This window comes from Perca fluviatilis, chromosome 4 (assembly GCF_010015445.1).
Source record: "Perca fluviatilis chromosome 4, GENO_Pfluv_1.0, whole genome shotgun sequence".
NCBI classification, from domain to species: domain Eukaryota; kingdom Metazoa; phylum Chordata; class Actinopteri; order Perciformes; family Percidae; genus Perca; species Perca fluviatilis.
The window spans coordinates 22,983,104-22,997,006 of NC_053115.1; the positions used below are offsets into that span (position 1 = coordinate 22,983,104).

Genomic DNA, 13,903 nt, shown 5'->3' on the forward strand with positions numbered 1-13,903 from the left:
TCTATAAACGGTTTCATGTTTGACTGATTTCACAATATTTGTACTCTGACTTTATCATTGCTTTGTAGAAACTGATCTGTCACATTGAACAACAGTAAAGAAGTTTGGGAAGCGTTTAACTCTATCATATCTGTGGGACGCATGTGGCGTGATGCTCCTTCGTGTGATATAATGCTGGTATCCATCTTGAAGACATTAAGAGTACAAAGACATTCAATCTTATGAGAGATGAGAACTGTATGATGCGTTGTTTCAGAGTAATGGAGGAAGAACAGCACTGTATTTGTAGTTCAGGAGCTCCCCAGTGTGGTAGAAAAGGAGAAGTGCAACCAAAGGTGGGACATCTCAATATATTAGGTTAAAAAATGATGCAGTGATGTAATAAATATAATTAATTTTCTTAACCTTTGTCTCTGTCTGCTGGGACTTACTGCACAAAATTGGAAAAGTGCAAAGCAGCTATTCTAACGGTTTCCTCCTGGATAAAAGCAAACTGGTTGTGGAAAAACTTCCTCTTGTTAAAAATAAACTATTATACAGCAAATATAATAGCAAATATGAAAGCTTCTAAAGCTTTGATATGGTTTGATATGACTGACGTGTTAGAAAACAGGTGTTCATTTCCCTTCCAGCATACATGGAGCAACATCAAATCCCAAGGGAAAAATCCGTCTCTGTAGCTGTTTAATGCTCCACAGCTATAGTCGCTAACTTTGAAAATGTGTTTGGCGCTGGGCAGGTAGTGCACTGTGGGTTTTTAAAGCTATTTGTTGAAAACTGCTACCTGCTGTAGCCGGAAAACGCTGTTGAGTATGGTGAGGGAGAATAAAATCAGTAAAGTTGCAGGTTGTAAAAAAAAAAAAACAACAAACAATGAGCTAAAAGTGTAGAAGTGAGGGGAACTGCAGTCAGTCAATTCTTTGTTGGTTTATCACTACCAGCGACTACATATTACATTACACAGTAGGGGCGATGCGGACCTGGACGATTCTGCATCGACGCGGTGATGCACCATAATCGATTATTGCCTACGGATGTAACTTGTTTTGCCGGTTGCTGCTTTTTTAGTTTTTGCCTTTTGTCTATTTTGTTCAGACGCCCCCCCCCCCCCACCACCACCCATTAGTCACTTGATCCATTGTTAATATGAAAGTATAGATTATAGCAGCTTTAATTGTAGTTGAATATAACCTAATTGACTTATTGTGTGATGGGGGTATTTCATAACAAAAACACACCAAATATAAAAGTCCGCTTCCTTTTTTAATAGTAAAATACAGTCCATTAAATCAGAAAAAAAAACTCACAAAACCAACATTCGTTATCGAAAGCTTGCAATGAACTACAATCAGCTTCACTCACATTATTGTCAACATTTCTGCTTGGGCAGTGGCATTTGCAAAATTAAAGAACAGGAGGGAGAGAAGATACAAGAGAAAAAGATAGGAGAGCAACAGCAAAGCGATATACTGGGAAGAACGTGGATGCCAGGAGAGGTAAGGAGAGAAGTTGCAGAAAATAAAAACCGTGTGGGAGAGAGAGTCTGAGCTAGGGAAGGAGAGAAAAGGATAGAGAGGAGCGAGGTAGGACAAGGAGAGAGCCTGACTTATTTTGCTGATTCACATAACACCAGAACATGGCTTAGTCAGCGAACAGGGAACAGTGGAGGAGAGATCAGCTTTTTCCACTTTTCCCTACGGGAAACCTTCACAGCATTAAGAGACAAACCTGCCCACTGAAAGAGCTTTAAATCCCTGATCATACCTCTGATTGTAAATAAATACGAGCTTTTTCACCCTTTGTTTTTGGAATGCACACATATTGTAACATGACATCAAATGTTTTTCAAAGAGCTGTTATACTTTTTAATCCTACAGAAACACTAAACACTTCTGGAACTAACGAAGGAAATGTTTCACCTGAATTCACAATGACAACTGAGAAAAGATGAGGCATTTCTAGATGATGAGTAAGAATGTATATACAGGCGTTTTTAATTATGGCCATTAACAGTCAGTTGCTCGATGAGGCAGCAGAGGAGAACCATCAGGGTGTGGGTGTGGGTGGTTTGAAGAGACCAGTCTTTCTAAAGTAGCGCACGATGAGAGGCACGGACACCAGCGTGATGCTGATGCGAACCGGAGCGAAGAGCTTGTGGACGGCGTAGGCCAAGACGAACGTGCTCGTCCCTGCTGCCATTTTAGACTGAACGACCGCCTCGCTGAAGCCCATTTTGCACAGCACGCCAGTCATATCGATCCCACTGGGGAGACGGATGACACAGAAAACTGGTTAGAAGTACATAGAATACATGTTAGGCAATCCCTCACACATTTTCTTTTCAATAAATGACTGGCAACAATAATCATAAACATGACTTTCAACATGAGGCAGGAGGGAAAAACTATTTTAAATAAATGAGAAAAAAATTAATAAGAAATTAAAGTTTAATGAACAAAAAACATTTAAAAAAAAAAAAAAAATCAATTAATTTAAACCAAATAAAATCAACCTTTTAAAAAATAAATAAAGTAAAATAAAGTACACAATATTGAGAATATATACACAATAGTAAAATAATTAGTAGTAGTAGTAGTAGTAATAATAGACTATATTTGGACAATCAGCCATACAAAACCTAATGCAACTCCTCAACAATAAGATAACTCTCTATGGACCAGTATCTGGACTACAACAGTCCACAAACCCAAAACAAACATTTACACAAAACAAAGAAGAAAATAAATAAATCAGATTTGAACTTAACAACTTATTTTTTTTACGTAAGTGGTTAGCAGTGCAAATCACCTTTATCTCCACCAGAGGGAGCTGTGTTCAATAAAGAATAAATACTAGTTTATTTAGCAGCCTTTCGAACCATTTAAACTGATGACATTAGCGTAAGAAGCACTGCAATCTGAAATCACACAAATCAAAGAGTTTAACAAGCTACACGTATCGCTGCCTTTGCGAGACAGTTTTGTAGTCGTGGCATTTTCGTCTGAGCTATTCTGGGAAATAAATATGTAAAGAATGTACAAACACGAGGCTTAGAGCTGCTTCAATCAATAGGGCATCTCACTCTCTCTCACATTAACGGCTCTCTGTTGCACTCAGCAAACGTTAGTCCGCTAAATCTAAGGATCCATCTGCACCTTTAGAACTGTTTACCCAGCACACAGCATTGCATTAGCAGGCCACATGCCTTGGCTCTGCGGCCTCGCAGTGATAACGCTCAATGTTTGTTACATTTAGAGTCCCTTTTCAGTCTAGGGTCATTATCAGCTATATGAGGAAATGTCTAAGCTGTCGGATAATCTCTGCCAAGTCTCTCTGGTATTCAAGCCCCTGGTATGTGGCCACACAGACAGACTGACCGAGAAGGGCCTGGAAATTGTCTGGAGTGATCCTCTTAACAAAACCATGGTTGTGCTGTGCTGCTTTAGCTTTTCACTGTCGGTCACTTTAAATAGAAGATTACAAAGTACATAAAGATAGTTGAATAAAGTGTCAAAGATTTTAGATTTTGCGTGCGTTTGTAAAGTTACAAGTCTAAAAGAAACACTTCTGATGAGAAAATGAACTCATGTTTTATTCAACATGATTTTAGTGTCTGTCTGACTCTGGCAGTAGCATTTTAACAACAGCAGGACCGGCATAATGTGGCTGACTGAGTGGACATTCTCAAGAGCCCGTGCTTCGCTTTCTCTCATAACAGGTCCCATTTTTCTAACAATTTGCACCAGACACTCTGCATTCGTTGGTGTAAAAGCAGCCCACGGGTCAGTAATTTCCTGTGCACATCTTTATAGGAAATGTTACACTCGGATGCTCTTACACTGCTAGATAATATCAGTAAGTGATGTGTTTTTGCATTCCAGAGCTATTTTGTAATGTGTTGAGTGTTGTCGTCTTGCACTTTACTTTTCTGTAGTATTCTTTCCCTTTCAGCCTGCTTCATCTGCTTTTACTTCAGTCAGTGATTTCCGACATTTCCCAAAATACATGGATACTTCAGAATATGTTGCCTTCAGCTGTAGGCTGTGTATGATCAATGGGGACTATACGGTTTGTCGTCAATAGAGGAATCTCTGTTTGAATCAGTATATCTAGAAATATGCTCTTACTCTTTGATTCTCTGACAAATTGTAGCCACACTTGAAATTGTGACTTTACTGCAAATAATCTATTAAGGATCTTTATTAAGACAATCAACAAGAGTAAGAAATGTTATATTACAAAACAAGAAAGTAGGACCAGATGTATACCCAACACGTTTTTTATAACAGTGTTTAGGCGTTTTAGGGTGGAGTTGATTGATTTTGCACTTCAATTTCATCAATTCCTCATCTTCGTTTTGAAACAATGTGAATAAAGACTAAATAAAAATATATATCCAGCTGCTAACATAACTTCCTATATGTGGCCACTGGTCCCCCACCTGTAGAAGAAAAAAGCAATCCTTTGATGTTTTGTTACCTGGATAGGAGGAGGTAGAACATTCCGAGGGACATCAGGGAGATGCCAATGTGAAAGGAAACTCCCACCGCTCCATACTCCTTGAAGACTTTCTTTAGCTGCTGGGTCTTGTTTGGTTTTTCTCCCTCCGGCTCCCCCGGGGACTTCGCTGTAGATGAAGAGGTAGTAGAGGCCTCCTTTAAATTCTGCTCGCCCTGGACAAAAAAAGAGAGCAGAATTGGGGGGAGTGAGCAGGACAAAATGAAATGGGAGGATGAATTGAGAATCAATTTCTGGTACTACAGGAAGCAGGGAAAAAGAACGTGTCTGTAAGGAGACATCTAGACATAAACAGAGAGGAGGTACAAATGGCAAAGAGGAAGTGGATTAAAATTGTGGGGATAGTTTCCACTTGGCATACAAAAATCGTGAAACTTTTCGTGGTTGTATTCCCTCAAACTACAAAACTTACAAGCTTCAAGATGGAGGCTTTACAACTGTTTCAACGGATGTCACAGATTTAACCTTTTTATTTTTATTTAAATACACAAGGCAGAAAAGCTCAAAGAACCAAGCAATTATTTCCTTCAATATACACGTGACATGAGTTGACAGTGTTCGTTTGGTGTTGGCATGCGTAGTGACACAGAAGCCTGAAGTTACTCGTTTTTTAATAGCAATAAGTATGTAAAAATTCGAATCACCTTTTGACCTTAAAAGTTTTTGCCCTTTGCCTTTAGTACCAAGCGGCAACCTCCAGTGCTGAAAAATGAAGCCAATGTGGAAGTGCAAAAAAACTGCAGTTCATTGAGTGGCCACTTGAGTCTGGCTCCATAAGGAAGTCAATCCCCATTATGCCAGGCTCAGACTACACTAATTTAGCTTGATTTTGACCCGACAGACGTTGCATACAAACGTTCCAAGTCGGGACCGATGAGGGTCGGGACCGACAAACGCGTGCCTTTACCTCTTGTAGTGGGACAATCAAAGATCAGCGATTTAACGTCTGGGACGCTTCACGACCACGATGCAGAAAGTCTAGCATGTCAGAATTTTTTGTCTTTTTCCTCCTAGTGTGACATGTTCTATGACGTGTTCCTTGACATTGACCAATAGGAAGAGAGAGCGGTCTCTGGCCCACATGTTAACATGGCGAAAAAGGAGAGACGCTACGGCTGCTGTCAGGTGGAGGAAAGATACACACAGTGCCCATAGGCTTTTTTCACGGCAGGGATTGCCCTGCTTCCCAGCATTGCACGCTAGTGGGCTAGCCACTAGCAGGTATGTTTGTCTTCACTTTGACCACGTGACAAGCAAAGAAAACCTTCCTACAACCACAATGGTTGCACCTGATTGGACGAACGCTACACATGGGGCCCCCGGATTTCAAAACAGACCATAATGGCGGGTTGTTCAGAGTACAATCTCTTATAATACGAAAATAGTTAACCAAAATGTGTTTCTGAAAACATTTTAAGCGAGAAATAGGCCATGCAGTTGCTGAATCTGTATTTATTTCAGATCGACAACGGTCAGTTTAAAATATTTTTAGTGAGTTTTTGAGAGGCTGCTGCTCCACGACAGCACACGACAATCTGTCTGGGGGCTGGTCGGTGTCATACTTATAGTGTTGCCACTCTTCTGTCAAAGACATAGCAAAAAACGTTGGCAGTATCTCTGTCTAGTCTGATCCTGGCATTAGTCTATATCTACAGCGTTCCACTTCTGGGATTGCGCCGTAGCCTTCGGAAATTCGGCCGGTTTTCACTCTTTTCAGCCGGATGTCAGTCACCTTCCTTTTCTTTGTGTTAGCATTTTAAACCCTGATCGATTTATTAGTACTATAGTTAACTGCTGCTCAGATCTCTGCAGGGTAAATCCAGACAGCTAGCTAGACTATCTGTCCAATCTGAGTTTTCTGTTACACGGCTAAAACAACTTTTGAACGAACACGTTCCACCAAAACAAGTTCCTTCCCGAGAATTTTTGTAGCTGCACAGTGGCTTTTCCCGGGGCTTAGGGCCGCCCATGACTATTGTGATTGGTTTAAAGAAATGCCAATAAAATGCAGCACGTTTTTCTCCCATCCCAGAAAGCTGTGTAGATAAGCCAGACCCTATTTCGCAGTGCTGTGGAGGAAGGTCTGGCAAAGGTCTGGCAAAGCGAGACTAATCCCCACAGCAGAAATAAAATGTATTCCTCCTCTCCTGTTTAAATTATATTCAGGCTTAAGGTTATGCATAATTAAGGGCGTTCCACTATGAGTGACACATGGGGTGCCGTCACAGGCGGCGAGCATAGACTGTAGGTTTCAATCAGCCAGCCTCAATTCCATTTACACTTTACCTTTTTTGCTCATTTTTGGATCAGGCAACATCATTGCACTGCCATGATGGCGATGGCCGAGAGCTGTCCACTTTCAGCTTCATTTTGGCTCTTCAGAAATCTATGGATGACATCACGGAGACTATGTCCATATTTTATACAGTAGTACTGACCCACTCGGAGTGCTAAAACAATATCCCATGACACTATTTATCAAAAATACCAAAACTGCAGCAACGTCCAGAATTTCCTTTCCCTGACGCACTGCAGAATCACTGAATCACCACACAAAGATGCATGTTGAAGACATTTTGTTCAAACTGAGCTACAACAATCTTTTATTTCATTCAGATAAATAGGTCAGATAAAAAAGTGCATGAATCATCAAAATAAAGAAGAAAACCAGCGTGCTGTGAATTTGTGCATCATCTAGTTCAAAGTTGAGGTCATACAAGTAGGTCCAACAAAGCCTGTACTTACATCGTGCCTCACAGTCAGCTGATTAAACAGACTGCTGCTGTGTGGTTCAGGTAATTCACATTATCATTTACCCTTTCTCACACTCACGTGCACCAAGTCAGTCACTCTTTCTTACAAGCGCGCATACAAAGAGCCTCTCATAAGTGCACAAACGCACACATTGCTCCGTTTGTTGAACAAGCACCAGACACAATCCGCCTGTCTGACGTGTAGCAGGGAGCAGGGAGCAGGCAGGTCACTCCACTGTGTGCTGGCAGTAAAACAGATTAGTGAACTAAAACACACTCAACAACAATAACACAACAGACTGCAACGGAGCGTTGATGGTGTGGAAGTGAGTCACGGAGCAGCTAGGGAGTGCAGGAATTTTAAGAAAAGAGAGAAAGCCTGCAGTATGTTGACTGACTGTACAGCATGTCAATAAACATAATCCTGCAAGCCTCCATGGCTGCAGTTTAAAACGGTGGTTATTCTTATATAGACTGTATAAAATATGGACGTTGTCTCAGTGACGTCACCCGTATGTTTCTGAAGAGCCAGAATGAAGCTCAAAGTGGGCGGCTCCGGGCCATCCCCATCTTGGCAGTGGCTGACGTCCAGCCAATCCAACGGAGGCAGGCCGAATGAAGCCTACAGTCTATGCTCGCCTCCTGCAGCTACGTCACTCAAAGCGACCATATGTGAGGCGTAATATTCACGTTCTGTATGAAAGTACTCTACTCTAGTATATTGATGTGCGAATTACTCGCACAAAAAAACGTCCCCAGTGTTTAAAGGCCTTAACACGGTCTAAACTCTTACAGTTAATAAAACGCAAGACTTCACAATTTGATATAAGGGAAAATTGAATTTGGGTATCGAATGTACTCGGTACCGAGTTGTAGGGGTGTGCGTAAAAATATTGATTCACATTAGTATCGCGATTCAACCTACCAATTCAAAATCCATTCATAGAATTCCAAAAATTGATTCATTTTTTTTTTTTTTTTATTTAAAAAAGAAATTACTTTGTTTTTTTCAATTGTAGGTTTACTGGAATCACATGGGAAAAGTAACTACATTTACATACTGTGAATCTTTTTTTAATCGAGAATCGTTTTTGAATCGAATCGTGAGCCTAAAAATCAATATCGAATCGTGACATTTCTGAATCATACACCCCTACTGAGTTGGCTAAACAAAGCTTTGTGGTCATTTGGCTTAAAATTGTTGTCATTAAAAACCTTTCATCATATCCCCCCTCAAAAAAAAAAAAAGGTACTCATTTAGTCAGTGTCCTGACTGTGTGTGGTAAATACTCTGTGAAACTGCGGTCTACATCTTCCCAGGCTATGAGTTCTACCTGTTTTGGCAGCTTACTGCTATAAAATCTCTTTAAACCATGTGATTTAATATCTGTCTGTGACTGGAGCCCTTGCTGCACCATAAACCACAAACAACCTCAACTTTAAAAGTGTGTTATTTAAATTTCAGGGCTTTTTTTTTTTTTTAAGGAAATTTTGAAATTAGGTATAGGGACCAACACCAGAATGGACATGAATGTAAATAGGGTCATAGTGAAGATAACAAAGAATTACAGATCACAAAGTAACAATGCAGTGGGAGTTTAAAGTAAAAAAACAACAATTCTGAATCATAGAGATGCATCATTCTTAAACGTTTCAACTCACAGAGAGCAGTCCAACGGCAGCCCTGTGTTCATATAAAAGTAGGACTTCAATCAGGAAATATTTGAACAAAATATGTAAACAAGACCAAGAGTGCATACAGAGCCAAAATTTGGTACTGTACAGTCTGTACCCAGTGCTATGGACACAAATCTGTCAGTGCCCAAGGTTACCTATTTGCCTGTTCATGCTGCTGTGGTAATGCAATTACAACTAAATGGATTTTATGGAGCCCTTTCAGGTTAATTAGGAATTATGATTAAGGATACTGGGGGAAAAATAATTTGAGTTTTATTGACAACTATTATTTTTTTTTTTGGATGATGAGGGCCATTAAACTGAAAAGTAAAAAGGGCAGCTGACAGGAGTGCATCGTGTCCAGTTCCAACTGAAGCCAAGTTATTCAAATATATTTTCTGCCAGGAGGTAACACAATCCTTCTCTGAGAAAGCAGGAAGTAGCTCAGGCCTGTATGGAATGAATCTATTATTAGACACAATATTGACACTGTGCCTACAAAGCTGATACAACTTGTTAAGTACAAAGAATACTGCAGTGATCTCTTTAACAGGCAATATATTATTGTCTATCAAGTCATGTCAACTTGAACAGCGATGAGGGCAAAATATAGTGGGGCTGGTTTCAACTAAAGAAATTCTTAGCCGACTAACACTCATACTTTTTTCGACTAATTGATTAGTGGACAGATCTGTAAAACTGAGTTTTTCATAGGTTTAACGGAAATAAGTCATTCGGCATGAAAAAGCATAAAAAAATTACTAATCAACTAAATAAATCTCAATCGACTAGGAGGGGGCAGCCATGAAATATAGGCTGATAAAACATTTGTGTATGAGCATACTTTTCCTGATAATGTAGCAGAATGAGCAGATGAAAGAATACAGAAATCATAACTATGCTGATAATATGCATTAACCCTTGTGTGGTCCTTCGGGTCCCAGTGACCCGAAGGACCACACAAGGATGATGTACTTCCGTTTACTTTGTTGAGAATTGCTCTCTAAACCCTGTTTCTTGTAAAGTAAGTAAGTAAAGTTTATTTCTAGAACACATTTAAACACAGTTTAAGCTAACCAAAATGCTGTACAAACAAGAACTAAGGTGCTGTATTAACCCTTGTTTAGAGAGCAATTCTCAACAAAGTAAACGGAAGTACATAATCCTTGTGTTGTCCTTCGGGTCACTGGGACCCGAAGGACAACACAAGGGTTAAAAGAATAACGTCTTGGAAAATATAATAATCAACTGGATACATTACAAGCATGCAACTGAAAATATACAACAAATAGGAGTTTTGGATATGTATGTAATACAGTAGATTTAGCACACAAGGGGTAAAGCACCAAGTTTCATAGCTAAAATATGTATAAAGGCGTATTTATTGTTGATGGAACTTGATATGTAACTTCTACATGTTTAACAAAGTGCTGCAGGGCCATCAAACTGCATTTTTACAGTAACTCTGTCCTTTTTATATCTGCTTTGAACATGGAAGCATCCCACTGGTGTATTAGTCTTTTTTTATTTTATTTTATTTCATTTTATTTTTTTTAAATAGGACTGAACGGCAGATGCTGTCCATTCACTGCCATGAGTCACATTTGGCCTAACATACAGTAACTTTCATTCATATCCTTTTACGCCTTTTATGCTGCACTGACATTCTGCTTGCTTCAGACTGTCTTCCTTTGTTGGCCTGAGTCAGACAACTAATCAAGAGGGCAGATACAATGAAGAAGAAGGGAAGAGGAGAAAAAACAAGCAGATCTTTTCTCTTTGCAGCAATTTGTCTTGCTAAATTTTGTCCCAAGACCCCTGGATAAAACCGGTCTTGGTGACGTATTCACTGGCCTGCCAACAATGGACAATAGAAAGGCCAGAGTGGGAGAGGGAGCAGGCCTTTGCTTTTCAGAGGCAAGTCAGGCCAAGCTAAAAGTAAAGGCAGACAGCAGTGTGGGAGGGTCATGTGAGTGAGCGGCCAAAGGGAGTTGTGCCAAGGAGGGCACGTATAGGAGGGGAACAGTGGGACTGCTGTGTCTGATAACAGCTTTTCAGATGCATGAAAACACATGCAAAGTCACAGTGGCATGCAAACACAGACAAAGACACACTCACATATAGACAGAGTGGGAGGAATATGGTAGAGTGGTGAATCCCTCCTGTCAGAGGCTCAAGCTGAAGCTAAACCGTGACTGCTGAGTGTTCGGTCTTGATAAGACACAAAAGTCAAACTGAACAAAACAGTCACCTACTGCTACAGAACGGTCTAATTTATTGTGTCATTAAAGGGGAACTCCACCGATTGCACACATGAAAGTCAAGAAGTATAAGGGACCCCCTTTGAAAATGAGATGCTACATCTCAAGGGTTATTCCTAATGAAAGAATTTCTGACAAGTAATCGCCAAAATCGGAATCGGCAGGTCAGACAAAAAAAACAAAAAAAAACGTAAATACGAATTGGCCAAGAAAATTGCAATGTATCTTTAGATTACAGCTAGATTTATGCTTCCTTCCCTTCAAACCTTTCTGTTCATTATGTGTTGGTTCTCCTGAGGAAAAAAAAAAGTTTAGATTAAAATCATGAATTGTCCCTAAACTCACAATCAAGATTTTTCACACTGCCGAACCCTATCTCAAATACATCTTAGCATTTCTTTACTGCAATTTCTTGTTACTTGTCAGCCAACATCAGCATCAATAGGTCTACAATAAGCGGATCTCGGCCAATATACTGTACATCGGTCTAGTCCGAAATAAAATGTTCACTATTTGCAAGAAAAGAGAGGGTTTTTTTTTTTTTTATCTTTGGGGTTTTGACCAAATGTTAGTCAAGGTAGCAATGTTAGTTGGACCACGACTTTGATCCATACTGAAATGTCTCAGCAACTATTGGATACACTGCTGTGAAATTTGGTACAGATGTTTATGGTGCCATGAGATGAAGATGATTAATTCAAATGACTTTGGTAATTTGATCTTTTGGTAATTCCCTGTCTTTTCCTCTAGCGCCACCATCAGGTCAACATTTTTATGTTTCTAATACTTTGGTTTAGGGTGACCAGACATCCCGAAGAATTCAAGCAGTTGTTCCGAATCCCGAATACTGCCCTAATTGTCCCGAAAATTAGACCAAAGTAGTTCTAGTCTGATTGAACATTAAAAACTGTTCATGGTGATTGAGTCATCCTGCAGCCAGCTCCCGTCATCACTTGAGTTCATGATCTTTTTTATTTCTATTTTCGGGTTTACAAGACAGACAGTTGAGTTTCTGAATAAAAATAATAAATCATTTTGGTGCAGAGTTTTGAAATTCATGTTAAGTGCAGGCAGCCACCAGAAGGAGTGATTGGACTGGATGTTGCTGATGTTAAAGCGCAGACATTACATACAGTTGAATTACTGAATAAAAATAATTAATAATTTTGGTGCAGAGTTTTGTAATTCATGTTACACAACATAGCATGTTAGCATACCGATGTTAGCATTTAGCTTAAGCAATACTGTGCCTGAGGACAGCCTCTTCCTCGCATGGGTGTAGGCTCTTAGTCTTGTGTAATTATCGAACCTAATCATTCATTATATAAGTCAGAATACGCCTTTAAACTCAAACCCTGCATAACACTAAGCAGTATGCAGTTTAGTAGTGTCTTTGCCCCAAGAATTGCCTATTGCAGGTCAAGATCACCCACATTTTGTATTCTATTACTCTTTCACATTTCTGTTGTTGACGACTCGCCACTAAAAGAGCAAATGCCAAAGTGCTTACTTAATTTTCATCTAATTCAAATTGAATGGGTTTGGATAAGTGACTCATTCTTACTATGACTCCCTATAAAAGGAATTAGTTTCAGAGTCAGGTGTCTGTGAGCCTGTTGAACGTGTGCTCTCTCTCAACTCTGTAACACTTCTGCTACTTCAGATTAATATGTGAAGACAGTTTAAATATGCATGGACTAACTGCGAATTGCCTGCAAATAGACAGCCCACATAGCCGTGCGCGTGCATGACGCCGTCATACAGTGTTGTTGTATAACAAGCCTGTCTGGCGGTTACTTCAGAGGCCCAGGCAGGCGGGCAGCTTTTTGCATATTTCATGGTTTGGAGTTCAATCCGGGCACCACTGGGACATGGGGGTTTCCCCCCACCCCACCAGTTGAACACTATGTAGACATAGACTGGGACCTGTGCGCTCTTATTAACTGGTCACTGGGGTTACACAAACACTTGAGCTGAATAGTTTAAATTACCCCTTTGTTGTTAGCTTTCTGCTCCTCGCCAGCGTCGCTCTTCTTCGTGGATAAGGCTCTGGTCTGCATGGTCCCTGTAGAGCACAGTCGACTGGAAACCCCCCAGTTACCTGGAAACAAACCATTACCCACCGGCTCCCCTCTACTGCCGTGGCGTCTGTTTGCACGCACGAGCGGCTGCGTGATAATATTTACATTACCGCCTTCACTTTGCCCGCGTTTGGAGAGATTCACAGCTATTGTAGCCACCCGGTCCAAGTGTCCCCAGTCAAAAGCACACGATAAGTCCCGGTTCCGGACAGGTTGCCGGCCCGGTTGTAGTCGTTTCCCCAGGTGCACAGGAGTTGCATCGAACCCCCCGACGGATACACAGAAACACCGGTAACGTTGCAACGTGTAACCTTTGCGTAATGTCAAAGTGACGTCCCTCAGTCTGTTTGCTTTGACTTGCACTAGAAACGAGCCCGATGACTTGAAAGCCTGATCCAGAGCCGCTGCAGACAGCTTCCCCGTGCGGCACAAAAACATTGTCGACGGCCGCCCTGAAACGAGCTTATTGTCTCCGGAAAAAAAAAAATCTAATAAAGCGAGTAAATCGTTTTGAACAACTAATTATGACTGTAAGTAGCTGTTACCATGCTGCCCTGTGCCCTCCGGTCCTCTTGGTGACCGATTATCCCCAACAGCCAATGAGAGCTGACGC

At 40.6% G+C, this 13,903-nt stretch overlaps 1 protein-coding gene across 1 annotated transcript; it reads right to left on the reverse strand.

The window, feature by feature from the left end:
- Positions 1-1,244: 1,244 nt before the first annotated feature.
- Positions 1,245-13,903, reverse strand: fam210b (family with sequence similarity 210 member B). The gene is made up of 3 exons (XM_039796549.1): positions 13,201-13,903; positions 4,480-4,673; positions 1,245-2,263 (listed from the first exon to the last, which is right to left on the reverse strand). Exons 1-3 carry the CDS (start codon positions 13,726-13,728, stop codon positions 2,047-2,049), a joined length of 939 nt encoding a protein of 312 aa, XP_039652483.1. The 5' UTR covers positions 13,729-13,903; the 3' UTR covers positions 1,245-2,046.

Bases quoted from the DNA above. Each gene is read 5' to 3' on its own strand.
- fam210b (XM_039796549.1), bottom strand. From the start codon at position 13,728: ATGTTTTTGTGCCGCACGGGGAAGCTGTCTGCAGCGGCTCTGGATCAG. The intron at 4,674-13,200 runs GTAATTTAAACT...TTTTTTGTCCAG, and splicing joins AGAAAGCTAACAACAAAGGG to GGCGAGCAGAATTTAAAGGA. The intron at 2,264-4,479 runs GTAACAAAACAT...CCGTCTCCCCAG, and splicing joins TTCTACCTCCTCCTATCCAG to TGGGATCGATATGACTGGCG.